Below are 25,709 nucleotides of genomic sequence, written 5' to 3' on the forward strand. Positions count from 1 at the left end.
AAATAGTTCAGTTCAGTTGAATAATATAATTGATTTATTTTCAAATTCACCCACATTTATTTTGCGACAAGCGTTTTCTTGTTCGTCACTGTGATCTTACAAAGGTATACAAATCTACATATGTATGTATGTATGTGTATACATTACACATTTGTACATACATACTTACATATGAGCGTCGAAAGACAAACCACAAGACGAACACGAAATATACCAAGCGTTAAAAAAATAAGTAGACACAAATTCCTATCAATTACGACTACTATGGATGGACATGATACGATACATACAATAATAATATACATGCATTCGTAGATATGACTGGAAGAACATCTCATCTCACACATGAACCAACGATGATAACTATCAGTAAATTTCGATTAAATATGTATTCCCCATTCATTATTAAACTCTGTTCAAGATTAGGAAAAGGGAAAAACATCGATAAACCCACTGTACATAAAATTGTGATATAATCTTATCTATGTATGCAAAATAGTTAAAAACAGAACAGATATCATATAATATGTGTACAGTGAATTTTGCTCAATTGTTTTTCAATCGGGCCAAAAATTTATTTTGCCGATTCTAAAAGTCTCCCAATTAAGCGAAATCCACTGTATAAAAAAGTACATACCGCTGTCTTCTATATTTTGACTCGCATACCCCTAGGTGGCCCATAATTTTTTTTGTTATTTTATAATCCCCCAACTAGTTATGAGTTCTTCCCATTTAGTATTATCATTGATATAAATGAACGCCGAATACAATACAATGTCAACGGAGACAAAAACCAATCGATGGTTGCAATGTTTATGATGATGGCAAAGTTTTTCGGCTATAATTGATATTTCTTCAGTTGTAACTTTATACTCTGCAGTGTTGAAATCCATTTACAGAATTAATAAATTTGCCAAAAGCAACAAGTGTTTTTTGTAAATGAAAAAAATAAGAAGTTGTTTTAACTGGAGCAATTTGTTTGTCGGGACCATTCGGTCTATTCCGAGGATCCTACATATGTACATAGAATATGTAGTATATAATGTGTTATTAATGAATTTGAATGCAGAAAAAGTTTTTGTTGTTGATCGGTTGTATTCAAATTTCAATTGTAGCTAAGCGAATAAATATCATAGTACACTTTTCAAGATATATGTAATGTAATTTTTCAAACAGGCAGCTCTCTCTCGGACACCTTAAAATATATGTATGTGGATGGAATGCAAAAAATAAAAGTAGCCAAAGAAATAAAATAAAAATAGAAGCATTATAAGTACGTCCATTTCTTTATTTATACATACATATACTGTCTTATATATTTGGAAATATGTCATAAATAATAAAAATATTTACACAGCTCCCTATCTATTCACATTATTTTAATTTATTGTATTTATTATAATATAATATATATATATATATATATATATATATAAACACACACAAGCACACAATAATCGAACAATACGATAGCACACACACACACACAAAATGGAATTGAATTATATAAAAAAATAAATAGTAAAAAATGCGCCATGTAAGCTAATATCGACTAGCGGAGCAAATAATAAACTTTGACTGGATCGGTTGAAACGAGCCAAAGTCTAAAACATGCACTGATATTAAGCCAACACAAATAACGTGTAAATGCGAGTATTGTCTTCTGTATTTCAAAGGCAACTTATTATAATGTAAATTGTATATAAAATTAAAAATGCTACATGCTCGTGTGATTCGGATCGCGGATAAAACATATTAAATTTATTTGTACGCCGTTACGAAAAATAAACACAATGTCGTACAAAAATAAGTGCAGATCTGTTAATCATGTATGTATATTGAATAGGAACAACGGCTTGTATCCATCGACAAAAATGTGGCCAGATAAATCATCAATTTGCGTTAGGGTTTCGTTTCCGTCTAAATATCATATATACATACATACATATACGTATATGTATATAATACAATTTCATTTTTTTATACAACTAAAAATAACGTTAATATAACGTAACTTAATTACATTCTGCAGCGTACCGTTTTACTTAATAATATAATTGTATTGATAAGCTTTGTATTACACGTGTGTGCGAGGGATTCGGAACGGTCGACGATCTGACCGAGATTGGGACGGGGGTGCTCCTCATTCTCATTCTTGTGGGTGTCCACACACTTTAACATTTTTGCAATTTTAAATTAAAGTTACAGGTTAAGAGTACGAGGTATTTTTATCAAAAATGCTATTGAAAACAACAACTGGATTCGATGGAAAGATGCATAGCGAGTGTCACGAGCAAACGTTCACCGACACGATGTTTCCAATAGAAGACTCGCTTCACGTGAACATTTTATCAGGTGCATTATGCGTCAGTGAGCGTTTGTTCGCGGAATTGTCTAGTGTGAGGACATACATACATAGTTAGAGCTGTCATATATTGGATTCACCCCATTCGCCGATTGTTACTTACACATATGTATATATGTAATACAAGAGGAAAAGTATTCAAATCACGATAAAAAAAAACAGCAGATTAATTAACCTAATTAATGCAAATGTTTTTATATATGTATTTGGTTGTATCTTTTCGAACAGTTGTGGTGCTGTGTTTATTCGAATACGACGTGCATGCAATAATATGTATGCGCATGGGGTTTACACTAAATCACCACTGCTCTGCTCTACACAATTATGTACGTAGATGAACATGACAAAATCATACACAACGTGTGATTGTGATCGGAAACTTTGTGACTGGGAAATCATATCAAATTAATCTATACGAAGAAATAGATTTATAACTAATACTGTAAGTCAATTTTATCTATGTATGTATAATATGTATTATATAAGACGTCACAAATTTTCACAAAAATCACATCTCGTGTTCATAAATTACACATAGTACGGCAAAATTTCTAATTGTAAGCGTTGAATACATTGGAAAATTGGCGTGAACTGTTCACACCCAAAAGTGTCGAGGTGAAACCTGACTGACGAAATGTCTACACGTCATGGTACACGCTCTCGTCAAGCTTCATCTTTACACTGGACAAAACATTTTTGGATCTGACGGGCCCCATACGATATACACACATGTACCAGTACTGTTGCATGTGCTGAAACGACAATCAAAACACTAGTTCACTGTTTAAGTACACATTACTGATTTAAACGTGTATGGGACCCTAGATCTTCAAATCGTAGCTGTCCACTGTTGTTAATATTGCTACAGTTTAAGAAAAAGGTTTACTCACAACAGTGACAAATCAGATAATTTCATTTGGTTAACAACGATAAAATAAATCTAGGCATTTCAAGTTTTAAAATACGGGCAACATTATTGCAGTGTGTTGAAAAATTGAATATTAACAAATAAAATAAAATCTCATAAGTTCAAATTTCACAAACAAAAAAAAAATAAATTATCACATTTTATGACTGATCATATAATATAAAAAATACATACGTATGGTATAGATCTACGGAAGCGACATGTTATTAATTTTCATTGTTCTGCGAAACGGCTATTGTGTTGTTCGTTTGCAGTTGTGACATCTTTTTGCTGAGCGCGTAAATGGGTTGTTCGTCGGATGGAGCGCTCTGCTGCTGGACGACATTCACCACTTTCTTGGGAGAACCGGATTTGCTCTGAGGAGCGCTGTCGACGGAGCCCTGCCTACTCCTCGGCTCGTCGACAGACTGCCTGCTGCCCAACGACGAATAACCAGACTGCTGCTCGTGGTTCTGCGTGTTGCCGTACAGATGCGTCGGCGCGCTCATGTTGCCGTACAAGTTGTAGTTTTGTATGAGAGCCGACACCCGGTTGGAGGTGACGGGGAGACTAGACGGTTGAACGGTCACTTGGTTGGCGTTCGGCACCGATTGGTGCACCGTGACCGGTTGGTTCACTCGGAAGTCTGGTCGCGACGTCTGGGCGGCCAGGCTCGACGGAGACTTGGGCATGTTGATGGGGTCGTTTGCCGGTTTGTTGACGGAGCGATTGATGTCGATCTGAGACACAGGCGTTGAAAGTGCCGCTTCTGATGCGGAGTTCTGCGCTAGGATCGTGCGCCAATCTATCAGTGGATGTCTCTGTCGGATGCAATCGACCACGTCTAGTAAATTCTTCGCGTCCATTGCTAATACATGTGCCGCTGATAGCATATTTCTGAAAACCGAAACATTACAGTTTTAAAGCTTACAATCAATACAATCAATACGATAAAATAATTTCGATTGGAATAAAAAGATCATGTAAAAATGTTGAGAGTTGAGAGTGTGAGCCTCACTTGGTATATTCCAATTGAAGTGTGGTGGAACTGTATTGGATTGCGAGCCGCATCGCCTCGACCAAGCCAGCCATGTCTTTAGATAGCACCTGATGAGCCATCTCCACTTCCCTGTTTCGACAATAAATGTGTGTGTGTGTGTGTGTGTGAATATAATAATTAGCGCAAACTAGAATGCATAGAATGAATGTATGTAGGTAGAGGTGGTTAACCGTCTGGCGTGTGGTGGGTATGCGTCGACCAGGGTGTCCACGGTGGCACACAGCTGCCTCAGACGTGTGCCCACGTCACGAACTACGTCCACGAGAGCGGGAGCGTCGCTGCTGGTGACACCGCCACTTCCCGAAGAGTTGCTCACGCTGGCAGAGGACGACAACCTCAGCACGGATCTCACCACTTCAGTTGTAGCAGAGTACACTGGATCTTCACATCTCTCCCAACTGGCCTAAACGACCGAATTATGTTTTATTACACTTTTTGTCCATACGCATGGATAATATTATACATGAATGCGCATGCTTTTTTCAAACGTATACTTACAGAGTTTTGAGTATTGCCAGTCTCCTGACTTGTATGCATTGACGTGTTTGGACTTAATTCAATTGAGCTATGACCTGTTGAAGGCAAAAGTTTACATCTAACAATTACATATGTATATTATTGAATTATTGTTAATTTACTTGATTAATTATTAAACGAGCTGATCTTGTATATACACAAGTTAACATGTGTTTGGAAATTTAGCTGAAACTTTTCTGAAAGTTAAAAATGGGTCTAGGCTAAAACTTATTTAGAGGGTGAAATTGACGTATATTAAATCTAAACGAATTCATACAATTCGATTTGAAGGGCTCTACAGTGAAAAAATACATTATTATATGTATGTATGTAATGAATCCATATAAAATTTTAAAATAAATAAACATGAATTTTAATTGATATATTGATATTGTTATACAAGTACCAGAACTGATTTGACTAGTGGACATATTAGGAGCTTCCTGTCGATCGGAATAGGACACGTGACCAGAAGTCTCCATTGCTGAGAGATCTTGTTGTTCAGATTCCAAATTATAGCCCGAATCCAGTAGCACACTGCTCGTCTTCGTTACCGGAAGTCGTTTTTTCTACAGGCACACGGTAAATTTGAGTATGAATTGTAATTGAGACTGATATTTTAAAATAATATGTTTGTATGTAGGTACATATATCCGTTAATTACCAAATTAATTTCTTCTTGCTGTAACCAACTTTGATCTTCGTGGCTTTGATGCTGTTGTTTGGCCAACTCGGCTATGAGACGTTGTTCCAAAGCAGCTGGAGATTCTCGATTCAAATCCATGGAATTTTCAGGTCCATACGAATCTTGGAACTGTTTTAAAATAACGACATGGTATTATTTCAAACTCGTGTTGACAAAATTGGGTGAAATTTGAAGAAAAATTTAAAAACCACAGACTATCTAATTATAAAATAACTAAAGATATTTATTTATTTGGTCTTCTTTAAATATGTCAGCTTTGGTAAAAAATAATTGATGTTATTAACGTCAGAATCTATACCAGTGGTTCTATGGCGTGGCCTAGTATGTACAAAAAACGTCTGCAGCTATGTACAGTTACTTTTAAATAAAATATCTGTAGAAAATAATACGCAATTGTGCAGCCACGGTAAAAAATTTCACCTGAGAACCACTAATCTATATTGACTGACTGTTTGATATTGAAAATACTGGACCAAATAAATTATAATTACAACTACAATATAATTAAGATTTAAATTAGCTAGATAGCTAAAATTATATAAATAAAATAAATAAGTAAATTCAAACATTTTGAGCTACTAAATAATACAAAATCGTCCAAAAAAATTCACCACATCTGTAATAAAATAATACGTCAAATAATTAAAAATAAATAAAAGAGAGATGCAAACCATAATAAAAATAAAGTGAAAATAAAACATGCCTATGAAAATATGTATAGTAAATAATCTGTAAATAAAACGGAAACAATAATATTTTAAAATAAAGATAAAAACTAAGTATAATACTAATTAAAGTTGAAAAAAATCACTTAAAAAAAAAAAAAAAATAAAAACAGTTCATGCAACATCAATGATCACCTCGTTATCGAGCTTTTCTTCTTGAGACAAATCTGCAACATCTTCGACTTGCAAAGACGACGACAGAATACTCCCGCTCTTCTGGAGTATTCGTTGTTGATTTGCCGTCACTTCTAAACATCGCTGCTGATAAGCCAAGCTTGGCGGAGCCGGCGTCGCCATATTCAAAACTTGCGCTCCCAAGCTGACGTTGGAGCCGGAATGTGGAACGCCGACTTCCTTCAACACCTCTAACGGCAACGGATCCTGTTGCAAATTAGCCACCACCCTCTTGACAACGCTCGACGGACTCGGATTAAAGCTCACGTGCTGCTGGACCTGTTGGTATGCCGCCGCGTGTTGCACGCTCTTGACGACTTTGAAAGCCGTCTTCTCCAGATTAGGGTCTTTGACGTTGCGACTGAGGTGGCCTTGGATACCCATGTACGGCTGCACCATTCTCGGCGACCCTTGCGAGTTGGAGACGATGGCGGGTGGTGACGGTTGATTGGGGCCCACCATTGGCCTGTACAGAGTGGGATGAGATCTCGGTTGGAAGTTCATCGGACTGGACTGTGCAAAGTAGCCGCTCTGATTGGAGCGGTTCAGCCCGGCTTTGTTCGCAGCGATGAAAGCGCAACTCTTGACGTTCTCGCCGCCAAAGTCGTAAATCTCTTCGATCAACGGCGGCTCAGCTTGCTGTCGGTTCTTTTGCACGTTGGCCACGCTGGCCGCCAAGCTGGCGTTCAGATTGCTCTGTCCGACGTATTGGTTCAGATTGGTTTTCATCAGACCTGGAATGTTACCTATGGAAGTTTGCATCTCTCTTTGGGACACGTGGACGGGGATCTGGTTGACGTTGGATTGGAACATGGAGGATTGAACGGGTACCGAATACTGTTTCTGCAGACTGCCAGTGTGCGAGTGTGCCGACTTTTGAACGTTGCCGTAACTCAACTTTCGACCTAAGCTGTCATAGCAGCCGGGCATGATTTTAGAATTGCGTTCCAGAGAGCCGATCCTTTTGGAATAGGGCTCGATGGGGGGGTTGTTTTGAGCCAAGGCGAAACTGTGCATGTGCGTGTTTCGCTCCAGAGAACGCACGCGATTCGAATACGAGTCCATATTGGAATTGTTGGTCGCGTTCCGAGGACTGGCCGGATTGACGCTCTGACTGGAGTTTTGCGACGGCGAATCTGACGTGGACGACCTGTCGGCGCTGTCGGTGAGAGCTCCGTCGCTTAAAGCGCACGACTGAACGATCGCACCGACGTTTACCATCTGCTTGGTTGAATAAACCCCGACGCTGTTATTGCTGGCCACGCTCTGATCCAAGTTGACCGAGCTGCGGCGCGAATCCGTCGGAAGCGACGATATTTGACTGAAATTACCGATCGAAAAGTCGCTGCACGACGAGAGGGAGGCCGTCATTTGAATTTGTGGCGTTAGATTTTGCGACATGTTACCCGGATCTTCTTTATGCCCTATGATAACTTTCAATATTTCGTCTTTTTCGGCCGAGAAGGCCATCGTGTCGCGGCTCAAGGTGCCACTGCTCGTGGAGCTGATGGAATTGTTGGGGTCCGAAGGGAAAACGACGGTTTGAACAGAGGGCACGTCACACGGAGCCTGTTCCTCTGTCTGAGGGTGCGGACTGGTAGACGGGGCGTTAACATCTGACGCGGGAATGAGGGGATCTAGTTTTTTCAGTTCGTTCATTTGAATGGGACAAGTTTGCAGGGAAATGTTGGGGTCGGGATTTAAAAGAATGTTTTCGACATATTTCGGATCATCTTCGAGGATTTTTCCCGCAAAATTGACGGCGAGCGTGTTAAATACCGATGCAGGTGTTGTGTACGCTTGAGGATCGATGGGCCGCGACTGATTCTCTCGAAGTAGGTGTGCCAAAACTAATGGATTCTGCGCTACTATGTACGTTTGCGGAGTCGCTCCGACACTCTGCATAGACGTTGAATCCACTCCTGTAAATAAAAACATACTAATAAGATACTCGTTATTTTTAAGTACGTATTACATGAACGTATGATTACACGACATCTCATTCACCGACAACTCGCTCACACCCGTTCATTTACTGACGCTTCGTTGAAAAACAACCTACTCACAACTGTTCGTTCCAGCTAAGATGCAATTTTTTTATCAAAGAATTGGAATACATTTAATCTTCAGCAATAGCGTACACTATTTGATAAATTCGACCTCATTTCTTACCACTTGATGAAACTCGTCCTATCATATAGACGAAAATGTATATATATTTTTAATTCTTACATCTAGTTAATTTATCCATGTACGGAGAGTAACAATAGATTTGTGTTTTTGTGATCATGCTAAAATTCGAACTCGGAATCGATCAGTGATGATTTTTTGAACACTGTTAGTCCTATCGAACTGAAACTTACATAGTATCAGTTGATCAGAAATGGTATTAATTTATGAGTTCTGCAAACGAGTAATTTTATATTTGTGAAGGAAACGTGTGTGAACCAACCATCGTGAATGAAGCGTCAGTGAGCGTTGTGAGTTGTGAGCAAGTTGTCGTGACACCGTATTATATGTACCTGTTAGGTTTGTCGCTGGTCTAGTGGGTTTAGGTGGCGGTTGATCTCCCCAAGAAGCGGCGGCCACCCGTCGATTTTCTCTTCTCATCGTATCCCAAGCGCTCGAGCGTTCTTCTTGAAGAATTTCCCTAAAGTTAACACGTGTATTAAATTCGTTTCAATATATAATATTATTAAACCGGGGTTTCTTAACCTTTTTGAGCCTCGACCCAACTTAAAAGAAAAGATAGAGCGATTAAAGTTTCATGTTAATGGGTTTTTTGATATCTTTTCAAAATAATTTATTTCAACCATATTGCTTCTGTTGAAAATATTTCGAGACCCATACATAGGTTAAGAACCCTAATATTATTATACTAACTGCAACGTCTCTCTGAGTTCATGGGGCGACGGTCGTTGGGTGGGTTCGTAAGCCCAACATCGAGACATGACACTATATAGTCGTGGAGGACAGCGGGGAGGCAAAGCAAGTCGTTCACCATTTTCAATTTTGCCAATGACGTCATTGTTTTTCACACCGCTAAAAGGTTTGATGCCAAGCATAAGGATTTCCCACATGCAAACACCTAAAAATTGTCAGTATTATTGAACGTGAAACGTAAATATACACAAAACAATGTATTATATATGTATGTATTACAAACCGAACATCCAAACATCAGAAGCGGTTGTGAATCGTCGAAAATTTATGGACTCAGGTGCCATCCATTTAATCGGTAACTTTCCACGAGAAGCCTTGTAGTACGATTGATCTTCCACCCAACGTGACAAACCAAAATCGGCAAGCTGTAATAAAAATCGCATTCGGAAATTTATCTTTATTAAACGTACATCTATACATTAAACAGTGAATTTATTCAATTTATTTTATTTATTTAATAGTTTTGGACCATTGTGGCATTACAGGAAGAACCTAATGCGCCACAATGGCCTACATATATGTACATAGATGATAAAGATTTCTATTAAACAATCGATGTACACATGTACTGTATACATATCAGTGCATATGAATGGTCTACATATATACATATATTGCCCAAAAATAGAAGAATTAGAGAAAAATATTAATAAATAATAAACGATATTTACCTTGACACAAGTAGACGAACTGACTAGAACATTTCTAGCAGCAATATCCCGATGGACAAACTTCTTGCTCTCCAGATAACTCAGTGCCGTCGACAATTGATATGTATATAGTAAAAGAGACGACAGTTCAAGACTGCAAATATAAATTGGAATTTAGCAACCGTCGACGCAATAGTATAAGAGATTTTCCAGATTTTCTTTTTACCGATGCGAGTTTTGTTGTAGATAAGCTCGCATCTCACCCAGAGTGGCCAGTTCCATGACTATCCATATGGGAGGAGTGCTGCAAACTCCCACCAATCCAATGATATGCGGATGAGAAAACTGTTTCATAATGTCTGTAAAAGTTAATTTAAATTAAAAATTATGTATTAGTAAAAAAAAAAACAAACAAATATTTCTTCTTACAGGCTTCCTGTAAAAATTTCTCTGCCGTGATCAGATCGGCTTCTATTTTACACGTCTTAACTGCCACTGGTAAAATACAATCGTTGGCCGTCAATGGAACAGTTTCTTTATTTTGTTGTCGCTGTAAAGCCAAATGTTTTTTCAGCGACGGGTGATTGGGCTGTTTTAATCTACAAACTCCTGTAAAATTGAATTAACGTCAGTTTGAACCGTTTCCGTACAATAAAAGACAAATTGAAAGTGTCCGTATTATACATATGTACCTTTGTGAACATCACCAAATTGACCTTCTCCTATGATTGCAGTTAATTCTATTTGATTTCTAACTAATTCATAATCTTGAGCTGAAATTTTAAACGTGTAGATAAATTTTTTACACTGTATGTACTTTAAAAGCAAAATGTAATAAACTGTATATTTTTATTATATTTTATACCTGCTGGAGTGGAGTAGTCGCCGTCTTCATCGACAATTTCAGCATAGTCTTCCGAGAGCATGGTTCCCGTGTTACCGGACGTTTGTACATTGACCGAATTACTATCTGCAATTAAATGAATTGTGTTAAAACACACAATTGTGTGTACACCCACATATCATACGATCGAACCTACACACTTAGTACATATGTATCATATTTTACCTCTACATGGGCACGGAAAATGCTTCAATATAGCAGCTTGAAACAAACACAAACACATCATAGCAACAGAGAACACACCATATAAATTCTTCAGAATCAAAACGACACTCATTAATTATATTACTCACTTGTTCTATTCCACAGCGACGTGCCTGTGTTCGAAGACAGTCTGCAATATCCGTCTATCAAATCAGCCAAATTCTCAGCGACCTAATCGATTATAATAAGTGAAGACAGGTATTTTGAAAGTAAAAGATAATAAAAAATAAAAATAGCCACAATGTTAATTAACCTCAATGCTTGGGCAAGTTAAAGCGAGCGTGTCTTGAGCAGCACGCACTCGTAGTTGTAAAACGCCTTTGCATTGGATCGAGGGGCCTTGGGTTGGTGGAGGAGGAGCTGGAGAAGTTTGAGACTTGTCGCAGTTTCCTCGGAATGTTCGGATGGCTTCCACATCGGCGAAAGCAGCTACGCGAGTATACTCGGGAGCACAGCCCGCTCTGTGTGACACGTAAGATACTCCTAAAAAGAAAAATCGCTTTAAACCGTGACCATTCGAATTCTTACCGAACGGATACATAATGACATGTATATAAATATAAATACCCAAGCTGGGTCCGATAGCCAATTCGACTGGTATTGACCAGCCGGTGCCGAGAATGACGGTGAACGTTTCCTGATCGAAACTGAAGTGTGATCGTAAAAGTTCGAAAAACTTAAGCATACAATCTGCCTCAGTGAGACTTGAAACCTGTAATCAAAAAGTTAAACAATAAAAAAATCGTATATTTACTAAATACCCCAAAAACTTTCAATAACACCAGCCTTTTTAAAGTATTGTTGAATTGATTTCCGCAAGACTTTGGGTTTAGTTCCATCCAATATGGATTTAGGAAGAAATTTGTGTAGGCCAACTTCTTTTTCCAGATACTCTAGGTTTGATTTTTTATCCAGAGCGATTTGAGGTAAATCTTTAAAGAAACATCTGAAATTAAAATGCATTTGTAATTTACGACAGTTAAATTCACACGCATTCCAAATTTAATAGAGCGAAACTGCTAAAAGTATGTGTTTGTAATACGCATTTTATGACGATTACAAACACATGTAACTCATGCATAATGTGTATTACAAAGTTTAACAATACCTTATTTCTAAACAACAAAGTTGGATAGCAACATCTTGATCTAACATTGGATGACTAGCATTTAAATAATCGGTCCTAACCTATGAAAGATTAAAAATAAATACAATGATTGACCAAAAACACAGGTGAAGCAAAAATGAAAATGTAATAAAAAAAAAATAAAAAAATACCTGATCGTAATAATAGTGAAAGGTGACTTTATCTTGATTACAGAGTTCTTTGAGGCTGGCCGGCGGGTATCTGACGCGAAGTTCGAAACACCATTCGTCGGCCGTCAAAGCCTTGGACAGCCACTTCTCCTGAACTTCGGCCATGGTCGTATCTTGGTGAATCCATTGCACCTAAAGTGTCGAATATTATGTACGATAAATATATAATCGCATGTAAATACTACGCATATTACAAATGGACAACTAGAATTAGCACTGACGTGTCCAGTCGATGACTGTCGGGCTCTGATTGCGTAGCATTTGGCGAAGATACGCGGTCCCGTCGAAAGACGGGAGGTTACCAGTGCGATGATACCTCGTACGTCTCCAGCATCACCGAACTTTATAACATTGAACCCTCCGTTAGGAAGGTGCACTTTCAGCGTGCTCAGTTTGTCGCCTGAAATAAAAACCGAATTAAAATCATTATCGATATTGCACAACACGTCCTCCATATTGAGCACTGCAACGGGGAATGAAATACAAAAGACGGCAAAAAACCGCAAAACATTTTGAATGATGACTGACATTTTCAATGATCTAAGCATGAGGAATAAATGTTGAAAAGATAAGAGATACATATGTATGTATGATTGTACTGTGAGTCATTGAAAAATCATTTTTTTAGAACCACCAAGATTAAAAATCAAGCGTATTTCGCATTTATTTTTTTTACTTATATACGTGAATATTGAATTACTAACTTACATACACATATACATATAATATGTTTTTTTTATCATGTTTAGGTCAAATTGAGAAGAGGGCCGATATTAGACAGATTCCGTTTAAATATTAAGTTGAATGTATTTATGGACTTGGAAATGTACAAATAGGAAGAGAAATGATAAATTTGTAAAACGCACCTGCATAGGCGTGCGTCGCAGGAGAGGCTGCTCCTGTGCGTCGGTGTTGGGGAGATCCACCGGCACTTCCGCCCCCCGGAGGGGGACCCTGGGCCCCGGCAGACATGGCACGAGCTCCTCCTACCGCACCACTGCCTCCACGACCACCATCACAATTTGGCGGCTCATGGCTGAAACAGACAAACACACATTTTTTACAACACTTGTGGAGTAGGTATATTGATGAAGATTTTTTTTATTATAACCGATAAAACATTAAAATAATAATCATTTGTCCAAAAACATGTGTGGTCCAGTGATAAAACGCAAATGAATGTTGAAACTTTAAAAAATTACCAGAGCCGAGACCAATCTTTACTAAGTTTAACCCACTGAATTTGAATATGATAATGATTGTGTGCTGAGTATTGGAATCAATAGGCAGAATTTTTTCCATTGATTGACTTTTTATTGCTTGTAAATAAATACTAAATAATTAATTAATTATCTAACGAATTTTAAAAGTCAAAAATATAATTTTTTCTTAAAAATTATTTTTCGTGTTACGTATACTAAAAAGAGCCGCCGTGTAATTGCGATCGGATTAGGTCGGGTAGCGTCCTGAGAGACCGTGTGACCAGTATAAGTGGTTTCAAGGATTAGCGACAGGCTAAGTGCAAGTAAGCTAAACAATGGCGACCGAGTTGGCTGTTATTGGTCCTTTCTCAGAATTGACCTGTACCGTGGGACCGAATGTCGTGGGAAGACATATCCGTACGTGACCACAACAATAGGTCAACAAATTAGACGTCGAAGATGTCCTGAGAGATCTATCCCTTATAAGGCGATATCATGTCATTTTGGACTGAGCACTGCCAGTGCGTGTATCTCCTTAATCATCAATAAATGCTGTGAAACGACTAAGGCCTTTTACTTGGATCCTCCACCCACCCCTACGCAACAGTGTATTTCATCACGTTTATAAGGATTGGTTTTTCTACTTAATTTTTTTTTTTAATTTAAGCCTATTAATTTTAATGGTAAATTTTTATGCTGTTATCATCTAGCATCCAAGTTGACAGCATATTTTCAATGTCTTGATTTGTGTAATGTCATTTTGCCATTTCGAAAAATGAACGTCAAATTTAGCTTTAGTTTAAAAACCAATTCTCATATGCTAGTACTGTAAGTGATTCTAACTGTAAAGCTTATTATTTAAAATAACTAGCATATATGTGTGTATGTATGTACATCTAATATATAATTTCGAAACAGACTTTGTATGTATGTAAGTATTGTTGGTTGGGAACTGTTGGGAAAGTTTCTGCGACGACAATTCGATATTTTTTTTCGATTCAAATAAATTTAATAAAAAAACAAATGAATAGTTACTATTAGATTCGCCATGTTTAAACTGTTTATATTACAAATACTGAGCGAAGCCGGGTAAAGGTCTGTTCATACTTAACAGCACTGCACGACTCCGTTTAAAATATGTCATTTTATTACATATCTACCTACACGTCGCGGTCACGTCACGCTTACATCACTTTGGCCGAGTGCAAGGCAAAATCGGCTTTCTTATACATTACAGGCCATGACGATACGGCGCAATATTGCTTACGTCGTATTGTCGAGTACTTACAATATGAATGCATACACGTGCATTCGTAGCTACGCGTCAGAATACAAGTTAGCAAAAATGTTTCGGCGTTTATCGAACGAAAAATTATGTATAATCGCGTTTTTGTTGGAAGAAGAAGCTCAAGAAGGCAATAAAAAAGCACGGAGGCGTTTTGATGTGCATCCCATGTTAAAAAATAGAAAAACCGAAGGAGAGTTTTGGACACTGTATAAGGAGCTTGTGGATGATGGACAATTTTTTTTTAAATATTACCGTAAAATATTTTTTTTTTTTAAATCTTTGCGCCAAAACCATGTCGAAAGATTGAACAGCTGTCAACTGTCACTATCGATAATTGGTCCAAAACAGCAAAGCGGCAGACTCATGACACGTAATTCGTGTGTATATTTCCACGATGGCCAAAAAAACGGATACGATACGTTGACGGATGTTGCTGTAAGGTATGAACAGGAAATGTCGGGTACTGCTGTAAGCCTGCCGTGGCGTAAACGTGACGGTTGGTATGAATATACCCATACAAAATGTACCAAAGAATACTTTTCGTACGGCCGGATACCTGCTGAAGTCGGTACGTGCTGACTAGGCATGAACAGACCTTAATACGACTAGTATAATATAATTAAACTAATTAATTAAATTAGAATGTGACATAGCGAGATGGCGGCGAAAAGGGATATAAAGTAAGAAGAGGCTAAAACGATCATAGACGTCAAGAAGGATTATGACGGAGTATTTTCAAACGAGAAATCTTTACAATTATTTTCCACTATCGTAATGGCGGACGTCATTTCCACTTATATTGATGACCAAACCGAGCAAAAAGGCAAATTTTGAAAACGATCGGATAAGAACCCAAACTTTGTTACACGACCAAATCGTTTCTGAAGTAAGAAGAGGTTTGTTATAATGATAATAAAAACCGGTACGAATGGTCACCTTACAATTGAGTGACGTCAGACAAGACAACGAACGGGTTGATTTAATCTACAACCTACTAAGTAAGTAGGGTGTGCACGTGAAAGTAAACATATTATACGATTATGTATGTATCGATCGCGTCATCGAATGCATCTATGCAAGTGAACAATTTAAATATGTATGTACATTTTACATGTGTGAACGTACTTTCTATAAATAACAAATAAATACAAACGATGAAAAGTAAGGTCATTTCCTCGAGATCGACCATTGCCAAACTGGAGCCATATATGGAAATACGGGGAAGTTGAACGAAAAAGAACAAAGCGAACGCACTACATATGATGATCGTTTATTAAAACGAACGAATAAGTCGGTAATAAAATAATGGAAGTATTCGTATATATGTAATTAAATCGAGTTGCATTGGGAATATTTTTTTGTATGTATTTATAATATGTTAATGAGAAAAGTCAAAAGGGAATTTGAATTGCGTGGTGACATCACGTCGAGTCGAGCCGCGCCTAGCTTTTTTCGTTACAATTAACTCAAAGTTGACCGCCATCAAAATATATCACAAGAATTTCGCTGAATATTCACGTATATAAATAAGATTATTAATATGTAATGGGGAAATCCTAAAAGTCCTTCGAATTGGCCAACTTCCAATGGGATTATTCTTCCGTCGCGTCGTTTTCTAAACGCATCAAAACCAAGCCTACAATACTTGAATAACGACTGCGTTACAACATGTACATAAATATGTTTCTGCCATGAACAGAAATTCCGAAAAATTCCATGACACTATGTATGTATGTATGTATGTATGTATTATGAAGCAAGACGGATATATCTTCTTGTATTGACGATTCCACGATGGAAAAATACCTACTCTTTTAGATTCTGATGAAAATGTGACAATCGTGTGTTTGACAATGAATGAAGAGTTACATAAGCAGTCATCGAAGACAAATCTACGAAATAGAATAAATAAAAAAATAGCTTTAAAAAGGAGATGATTTAAAAACATTGTTTTCGTCCCTTTTAAATTTTCACAACTTCGACTGAAACTGGAAGATTTTTCTTCATTGCTGGAAATATTTGTGCCAAGTCTAGAGAGAGGTTTAAGAAGCTATTTCAAATAAATTTCATTTTATAATTTCATTTTTTTCAATTTAGAGATAAATCGTTTATTTTTATTTTTTAATATTTTGTTATTTAATAAATTTTATATTAATCTAATATACAATTTCTAAAGTGACTTTGTATGTACATATGTAAGTATGTATATATGTATGTATCTTTGGTTGGGAATTTCGTAAACAAGTCAAAATTACTACGACGATTCAAATAAATTTAATAAAAAAACAAATTAATATTTACTATTAGATTAGCCATGTTTACGCTGTTTATATTACAAATACTGAGCGAAGCCGGGTAAAACAATTAGTGTTTAATAAAGAATTCAAATTCACCGTTTCGCTAGAAAGTCCCCATGCAAAACTTATCATAATCGACTCAAATATACTTCGATAAGTATCGAGTGTTCATTTTTTTAATAGTAAAAAATCAAAACTACTTTCGAAAAAGAGATATTTTTGTCGATTGGTTGGTATCCCAGGACATTGTTAAAAATTAATAAAACTTTTTATTTAACGTTCCCTTGATACGACAAAAGTTTTCCATCGATGAAAATTCAAAATTCGCGTTTTTCCTCCGACCTAATGTCCATATTTAAGCCCGCTTTAAAGGTCAAGGAAATTGACCCTTAAAGCCCACAACATGAGGCCGCCCCCCCCCCCTCCCCCCAACGAATACAGTCCTAATGTCCATAGATAGTGGCTATTTCTTTTATTACTAGCTTCACTTCGCCAATCGGTCTGACAATATTCCTACATTTTTTAGATCGCTTAGAAACTTTGCCGATTTGCGAGGTTTGGCCGCCGATAGACATTAAAATTGCTTCCGCTAATTCGACGGTGAAAAATAATTTCGTTTATGCGCTTCATGGATATCGGATATCACAGTGACCCACACTCCACTAAAGCTTAGAACGAACTGCACTGCAACGACGCAGCGCGGTCAAATATTGTTTGTATGAAATTGTGTGAGATAGCGTCGCTGCAGCGTACTGTCGCCTAGTGCGTTCGGACCTTAAGGGCGAAAACACACAGCGATGCACGTGGCACGGGTTTTTTTAGATACTTTTAAACATGCGAAAAAATGGGAACGCCCAGCACGCCCCACCCCAAAATGACCCTCTGGAGTGTTTTCGGTAAAATTGGGTCCATGTATTTATCATTGCTTTACAGTGATCGATAACGGTCTATCTCATATTTGAAGAAATGTAGACCACCCACAGTGGGGAGCCATGCACACGACGTGCCGTTCGATTTCGCCCTTATTGTTAATTTGTATGCTCTCCGTTTTTTATACATACATATGAAATGGATGTAACACACATTGTAAATGTCCAAGCGGCATATTTACATCATGATTTGACGAAAAATAAACAAAGCACGAAATGTTTTTCAGTCGTTAGAAGATGAACGGACCTCCTGGAGCGTGGGCGGTGGAAGCGCCACGTCCCGCTGCTCCTGAAAGGTTGGGGCTTCGCCCTCGCCATGAGGGGGCAGAGCAGACTGACGGGGCGCGCTAGCCGGGGGCGGAGCGCCCTCCTCCTCGTCACCTCCTTCTCCTCCTTGTAGGCCTCGTTGCGTATCGACACCATCTGCTGGGACCACGGCACACGACGACAAAGATGATGCAGCAGCGAGGAATTCCCGGCCGAGTCAATTGTGTGGACTTAATTGGGCGTAATTGAGCGTCACAACTCGCACCACACCCACGCTGTCACTTGTCACTTGTCACGTGTCGCGTGTCGCGCTCACTTTCCCATTTTACCACAACTAACCAATTTTACACCACGATTATCGGGAGGTCGATTAAGTTCCACGACCACACTACGAAAACCCTCCACAATATTGTTTCATTTGCCAAATTGGAGATTAACGACGTAATTTTCAAACTACCAAAAGTAAACAAGTTAGTTGGGTGACTCGAGTTGACGCGATCGGATGAAACATTCACAAGCGTTAGAAAGAAACAGCGCGCACTTTTCGATACAATTTCCGCAACAGTCTTGAGTATAGAAGTTTACACATTTACTTTCGGCATATTTTATATCAAAAATAGCAAACAAGTATAAATTAGCGTGGTTTGAACTATTGTAAATATATATGTGAGATAAAAGTAAATTTTGATTCATCAAAATGACGCAACTCATTTGGAAAAGTCACCCACGACAAAAAACCCGATAATCTCATAGATCGAATCCGGCAACTTTAACGATAGACCGTAAGGAAAACATTTGTCGTTCGATCGACACATTTCCAGAATTGGAACCGCAATATTTACAATACATACGCATTTCAGTGACAAAGAAAAGATAATTCAGTTGACACAGTGTATATGCATAATTGTATTGTACAGAAACAAAATGGCGCAAGTGAAAGCAAAACAAAAGATAACGAAACCGTTGTGATTTAATTTAATTTAATTGTATTCCATGGAAACGATTTTTTTCGATCAACGAAAGTGAAATGGAGACACAGACCGAAAGTGCATGACCTTCTAAATGCATATGTATAGTATAGTAATATAGTAGACGTTTTACATAAAAGTATCCGCGATATTAAGTTCCGTGTAAAGAAAAGAAAAGAAAAGGAGTGTGCGAAGGAACGTGTGTCGGTGGCCACGACATCGGCCGACTACTGGACCCCATCAACATCACCGTCATCATCATCATCATCATCACGATCAGCTGCCACACCTCGGCTCACCTGAGAGAGCAACTCCTGCCAAGGTCGCCGCTCCCCACTGCCGCTGCGACTCTTTTCCAATTTACATATGTACATATATGTATGTACATATGTACATTTGCTCTACATATTTACATACTACTTATTATACAATAGTTGTTTTACCCAGCTTCGCTCAGTATTTGTAATATAAACAGCTTAAACATGGCGAATCTAATAGTAAATATTCATAAGTTTTTATATTAAATTTATTTGAATCGAAAAAAAAATAATATTCAACAAATCGAATCGTCATCATAGAAACTTTGACTTGTTTTCGATGCTCAACTTACCAAAGAAACTTACATACAAAGTCTCTTTCGAAATTATATATTAAAGACAAGTTCGAAAATACAGAACATTCCAATTTAGAATAAGGAAGTACATATGTATTTATTTAATATAATATGAACACTCGCCTTTACAGATCGTTCCAAAGCAACAAATGCACTTTTACAGATACAATACACAATACAATCAGAGGACAAATTACCTCTTATCCGATCGTTTTCATACTTTGCCATATTGCTCATTTTGGTCATCAATATAAGTAAATGGATCTTCCGCCATTACGATAGAGATATAATATCGTTTAAGACGCGTTTGAAGTTCGAAAATTTTAAATCTATGTCTTTAATTTTATACATAGATGGCGGTAGTAAAATAAAATTATTGGTATTTTTATTCAAAATAATAATTTATATATCTTAATATTGGGTCTACCTCAGGGGCCGGAATACGAAATTACCGAAAACGCAAATATCGGAAGGCAAAGATCGAAAATCGAAAGATCTTAACTCACGTACATACTCACTTAATTTGCGCGAGCAGGATACAACATAAACAAGAGGAACAGGCTTTTCCTCCCGTATTCTGCGCGCGCACATTGATACGGGAGGAAAAGCCTGTTCCTCTTGTATCCTGCTCGCGCAAATTAAGTATGTACGGTTTACCATGCGCCTTCCGATATTTGCGTTTTCGGTAATTTCACATTCCGGCCCGTCACGGAGACCGATATTTCAAATATATCTCATATATTTCATGTATCAGATTCATAATATCATACTGGTAGCCGAATGTTTATAAAAGGCGTATAGTATATGGTATAATACGACGGGACAGCCTCATCTACCTTAGGGAGTAAGTTCCCTATTAATAAAGCGCATTGAAGAATTATAATACTTTAAATTCAGTGAATATCTGTGCGGTGTCGGTTTGAATCCTTATTACTTTATCTATGTTATCTACATATGTACATATGCAACAATAGATGAAGTTTTGTGATCATGCGAAAATTCCAACTCGAGATTTTGACTGATCCGAACTCAGAATCGATCACTGGTCACGTTTCATGATCTAGAAAAAAATCGGCGTGTCTGTGTATTTTGGGGGTTTTTTGAACACCGTTAGTCCTATCGAACTGAAACTTAGTATCGGTTACTGAAATTTTTATCGATACCACGTAAATTTATGTTTTTCTCAGAAACCTTTTGGTTTATTGAACTGAAATTTCATATCTGGAAGTTTGTTGAAAATTTGAAGTGGCAGTTTACTTTTGTTCGGTTTTTCTTCAACTATTTTTTCGACCCCTTAAACATGTGTGCCCTTCACGAAAAAATTCATGTATCAAAGTGATGAAAAAAAAATCACTAAATTTAATAAACCGGAAGTGGGATTTAATAAACCGGAAAGTCATGGGTTGGTCACATCCGAATTTTTTATTATTTTAGAACTAAAAGTACACAACAAAGATCTTCAAACATCAAAACGTGTGTGTGAAGTTTTGATGAAAATATTAATATTATATGTAGGTACCTACCTACCGGGAGAGCACGTGTTTTGCTTTTGCAAAGATGTGCAATTTTACCTGTCGATGATGATACGCGTGGGCTTGGAATTTCTTCGAACACCATAAATGCTTACATATGTATGTAGTAGAATGAGGGAGTTTAGTCAAATCAAGTTTACTTGGAGATTAAGATTAAGAGAGCGTAAGTTACCCCGGAACGATGAGAAGTGTAGTGATAACACTCGTGTCAATTACATATGTAGGGCTCTGAATCCTCTGAAGCTTTTCTATGTACATATAATAGCCGAGACATTGGACAAGAGCTTTGGCAATATGTAGGTACTATATAGAAATATTTCGAAACTGAGACAGAGCGTAAGTTAGGCAATTTCGACGCCTTCACTCACCGAAGGCGTAGGTGACAAAAATTTCATCAAAGTTCAACTTGATGACGATCGGACTTTCTTAAATAACATGTATGAGAGTTCGGAGCAACAGGTCGATTAGATTAATTGAACGCGACTAACAATTGGTAGAAAAATGTCAATTTACACTGGTGGTCGCCGCATTTACAATTACGTGTAAATATTGTATACATGTACAAACATACTCGCGAAACTCAGGAGACACAATGGATTGTAAACAACAATGTACATATAATTAAATATTTTGTATTGCCATCTGTGTTCGGTCACCACTACTAATTGAAATTGTAGGGTTTCTGACTCTGATATGTATGATGCATACATAAGTGAATGTTATTTTTTTATTATTAAAATTATTATAAGCCTCTTCTTATTTAGCCTTCGCTCGTTCGTCTGACAACATTTGGATTTGATATCCTACATTCTTCCGATCGTTTTGAAACTTTGATGGGGAAAAATAAACGTAATAAACAAGTTTAAAAAATTCTACAATTTTGACCATCTTGACGTCTAATGGCAAGTTGCCGTATTTATCTGCCTTTCTGCCACCAGAGAGACTTTTTAAGTATGTAAGAAAATATGTAATGTTGGTTGGAACTTCGTAAACAAAACAAAGTTTCTATGACGAAAATTCAATTGGTTGAATATTATATTTTTTTCGATTCAAATAAATTTAATAATAAAATAAATGAACTATTAGATTAGCCATGTTTACAAATACTGAGCGAAGCCGAGTAAAACAACTAATCTTCTAATCTATAATTTGGAAAGAGACTTTGTATGTATCCTTGGTCGTCGTCGTCGTCGTCGTCTTCTTCGTCGTCCGTAGATCGGTGACGTCATCGAACACGTGATTCGTTTTTTTTTTTTTCGATCCATGGGCGCCGATTTGTTTTTTTCGATTCAATGGATTCACCCCCGCGGGGGCGCAAGGCGAGTAGCTTCATGGGGCCACAAGGGGCGCAGCTTTATGGGGCACAGCCTTATCGGCCGCAGCCTTATGGGGCGCAGTCTTATGGGGCCCAGCCTTAGGGGCGCAGTCTTATGGGGCGCCGCCTTATGGAGCTTAGCCGCATGGGGCCTCGAAGGGGGCGCAGCCTCATGGGGCGCAGCCCCATGGGGCCCCAAAGGGGGCGCAGCCCGATGGGGCCCCAAAGGGGGCGCAGCCTCATGGGGCGCCGCCTTATGGGGCGCCGCCTTATGGAGCTTAGCCGCATGGGGCCCCGAAGGGGGCGCAGCCTTATGAGGCGAAGCCCTAAACGGCAACTGATCATGGGGGCGAAGCCCTTGACGGCATTTAATCATGGGGCCGCGGAGGGGCGAAGCCCTAATAGGCATTAACTAAGGGGGGCGAAGCCCTAGACGGCAATTAATCATGGGGGCGCGGAGGGGCGAAGCCCTAAAAGGCAACTGATCATGGGGGCGAAGCCTTAGACGGCATTTAATCATGGGGGCGCGGAGGGGCGAAGCCCTAAAAGGCATTAATTAAGGGGGGCGAAGCCCTAGACGGCATTCTATCATGAGGGCGCGGAGGGGCGAAGCCCTAATAGGCATTAACTAAGGGAGGCGAAGCCCTAGACGGCAATTAATCATGGGGGCGCGGAGGGGCGAAGCCCTAAAAGGCAACTGATCATGGGGGCGAAGCCTTAGACGGCATTTAATCATGGGGTTGCGGAGGGGCGAAGCCCTAAAAGGCATTAACTAAGGGGGGCGAAGCCCTAGACGGCATTTTAATCATGGGGGCGCGGAGGGGCGAAGCCCTAAAAGGCAACTGATCATGGGGGCGAAGCCTTAAACGGCATTTAATCATGGGGGCGCGGAGGGGCGAAGCCCTAAAAGGCATTAACTATGGGGGGCGAAGCCCTAGACGGCATTTAATCATGGGGTTGCGGAGGGGCGAAGCCCTAAAAGGCATTAACTAGGGGGGGCGAAGCCCTAAACGGCAATTAATCTTGGGGGCGTGGAGGGGCGAAGCCCTAAAAGGCATTAACTAAGGGGGGCGAAGCCCTAGACGGCATTTAATCATGGGGGCGCGGTGGGGCGAAGCCCTAAAAGGCATCAGCTAAGGGGGGCGAAGCCCTAAACGGCAATTGCTCATGGGGGCGTGGAGGGGCGAAGCCCTAGAAGGCAAAGGCTCAGGGGGGCGCCGAGGGCGAAGCCCTAGAAGGCAAAAAAAAAATTCGATTTTTTTTTGATTTTTTTTTAATTTTTTTTAAATTTTTTTTTTTGATTTTTTTTTTCAAATTTTTAATTTTTTTTTTTAGCTTAGTCATGTTTAAGCGGTTTATATTATAAATACTGAGCGAAGCCGGGTAATACAGCTAGTAGGTTATATAATGAATGTTGAATATTTTATATTATAATTATGATATACATATGTTATGTACATACGTACGTGTTACGGCCAAATTTTAAACGCGTATCTGACAGTTGGACTGTTTTCGTCTTTCTGACTAGATTTTATTTTAAAGTTGGAAATAAAGTTCCGTGTACTTAGTGAATGATATTAATAATATCCATATGTTTTCAGACCAATGAGCGAAGTAAAACATAGAAGAGCCTTGTAAAAAATTAAGTTCAATTACTCATACATATGTACATATATTCCCTGTAGAAATCTCCATTCCTCATATTGCTCTTGTATCATGCATACGGCCACGAACTATCTTTTTAACTCATTTTAAAACCATTTCCCACTCTATATAGCAAGTTTAGAAAAATAAAATATTGAGATGGAAGACCAATCCTTATAAACGTGGTAAAGTGAAAAAATGCGAAATAAACTTATGCGAAATACAACAGGAAAATATGTGTAAAAAAATAGATTTTTTGGAAAAACATCTGACTGTTGATTCCAATACAATTTGGCACAGCAATACTAGATTTCGGGTTAAAGACTGCAAAAGCCAAAAAAATGCACATTATTTTAAAACGCTCATATCTCATATGTAAACGAGAGCAAAACCAACAAAAATCAATTTCAATGGGTTTAACTTAGTAAAGATTGATTAGTCTCTGATCTGGTATTTTTTGTTGTTCAATGTTATTTACACGATTTTAATAAAAATGAGTATGATGAGTAGGTTCATACATTTACGATTATACCAAGATTTGGTGGTCTTTTTTAACACATTATATGTATGTGTACATTGTATATTCTCCAAATGGCTTATCGCCGTAGGTTGGGGACCCCTGATCTAGAAGGTTGCGCATAGATACCGACAAAAGGTATGAAAGTTGGAGAAGGACTGGAATGGGTGAACGCCCTCGCAGGGGTGCAATTCAAACTACGCACTCATATTTATTATTAACGATCTGATTAAATTCACGAACCTCGACTGAAACCGAATATGCAAAATATTCTCAAAAAAACTAAATTTTAATTTATATATATAATGTACATATGTACATACTATTCGAGTCCAAAACTGGTAAATTGTTTCTTTTACCGGTAAATCAACAAAAAATATTCGCTACGTTTTATCACATTCCTCTTCTATTTTATGTCCGACCTAGTGCTTCATCCAAGAACAAAAAATACAACCAACAAAATAAGAGTAGGAATTATAGCACGGATTTACACACAGGGAAGATGTAGCCAATCTATCAGTTTCAGATTCCGATGATCACATTGCAGTAGTATGTAGTATACAGTCTAGGGTTTCTGACCCGGGTCAACCCGGGACAGACATTCACGGAGTTTTTGTTGTCCCGGGACACGGGACAACAACATTTTCACGACTGCATGAAGGGAAA

General features: G+C 38.3%; 2 protein-coding genes across 3 annotated transcripts in view; one reads left to right on the top strand and one right to left on the bottom strand.

Moving 5' to 3' along the window:
• The window catches only part of LOC143909360 (uncharacterized), a 62,373-nt gene that overhangs the window by 34,706 nt on the left and 1,958 nt on the right, over positions 1 to 25,709 (top strand). The gene's annotated exons all lie outside the window — the stretch shown is intronic.
• The window catches only part of Fak (protein tyrosine kinase 2 Fak), a 42,316-nt gene continuing 18,589 nt past the window's right edge, over positions 1,983 to 25,709 (bottom strand). Inside the window, exons 1-24 of one of the 2 annotated variants that reach the window (XM_077427257.1) lie at positions 18,435 to 19,651; positions 13,338 to 13,507; positions 12,693 to 12,871; positions 12,433 to 12,603; positions 12,263 to 12,342; positions 11,941 to 12,100; positions 11,722 to 11,866; positions 11,408 to 11,637; positions 11,244 to 11,325; positions 10,912 to 11,016; positions 10,739 to 10,819; positions 10,476 to 10,655; positions 10,273 to 10,405; positions 10,068 to 10,200; positions 9,620 to 9,761; positions 9,337 to 9,541; positions 8,976 to 9,103; positions 8,233 to 8,375; positions 5,513 to 5,662; positions 5,255 to 5,417; positions 4,831 to 4,904; positions 4,503 to 4,735; positions 4,291 to 4,401; positions 1,983 to 4,169 (exon numbers count right to left, since the gene is read on the bottom strand). In XM_077427257.1, the coding sequence (XP_077283383.1) occupies positions 3,500 to 4,169; positions 4,291 to 4,401; positions 4,503 to 4,735; positions 4,831 to 4,904; positions 5,255 to 5,417; positions 5,513 to 5,662; positions 8,233 to 8,375; positions 8,976 to 9,103; positions 9,337 to 9,541; positions 9,620 to 9,761; positions 10,068 to 10,200; positions 10,273 to 10,405; positions 10,476 to 10,655; positions 10,739 to 10,819; positions 10,912 to 11,016; positions 11,244 to 11,325; positions 11,408 to 11,637; positions 11,722 to 11,866; positions 11,941 to 12,100; positions 12,263 to 12,342; positions 12,433 to 12,603; positions 12,693 to 12,871; positions 13,338 to 13,507; positions 18,435 to 18,610 (4,044 nt within the window). In that variant the 5' untranslated portion in view covers positions 18,611 to 19,651 and the 3' untranslated portion in view covers positions 1,983 to 3,499. Of the gene's footprint in view, positions 4,170 to 4,290; positions 4,402 to 4,502; positions 4,736 to 4,830; positions 4,905 to 5,254; positions 5,418 to 5,512; positions 5,663 to 8,232; positions 8,376 to 8,975; positions 9,104 to 9,336; positions 9,542 to 9,619; positions 9,762 to 10,067; positions 10,201 to 10,272; positions 10,406 to 10,475; positions 10,656 to 10,738; positions 10,820 to 10,911; positions 11,017 to 11,243; positions 11,326 to 11,407; positions 11,638 to 11,721; positions 11,867 to 11,940; positions 12,101 to 12,262; positions 12,343 to 12,432; positions 12,604 to 12,692; positions 12,872 to 13,337; positions 13,508 to 18,434; positions 19,652 to 25,709 lie in introns of those variants that run through there. The other variant, XM_077427258.1, reaches the window with a different exon arrangement.

This window comes from Arctopsyche grandis, chromosome 3 (assembly GCF_051622035.1).
Source record: "Arctopsyche grandis isolate Sample6627 chromosome 3, ASM5162203v2, whole genome shotgun sequence".
Lineage (NCBI taxonomy): Eukaryota > Metazoa > Arthropoda > Insecta > Trichoptera > Hydropsychidae > Arctopsyche > Arctopsyche grandis.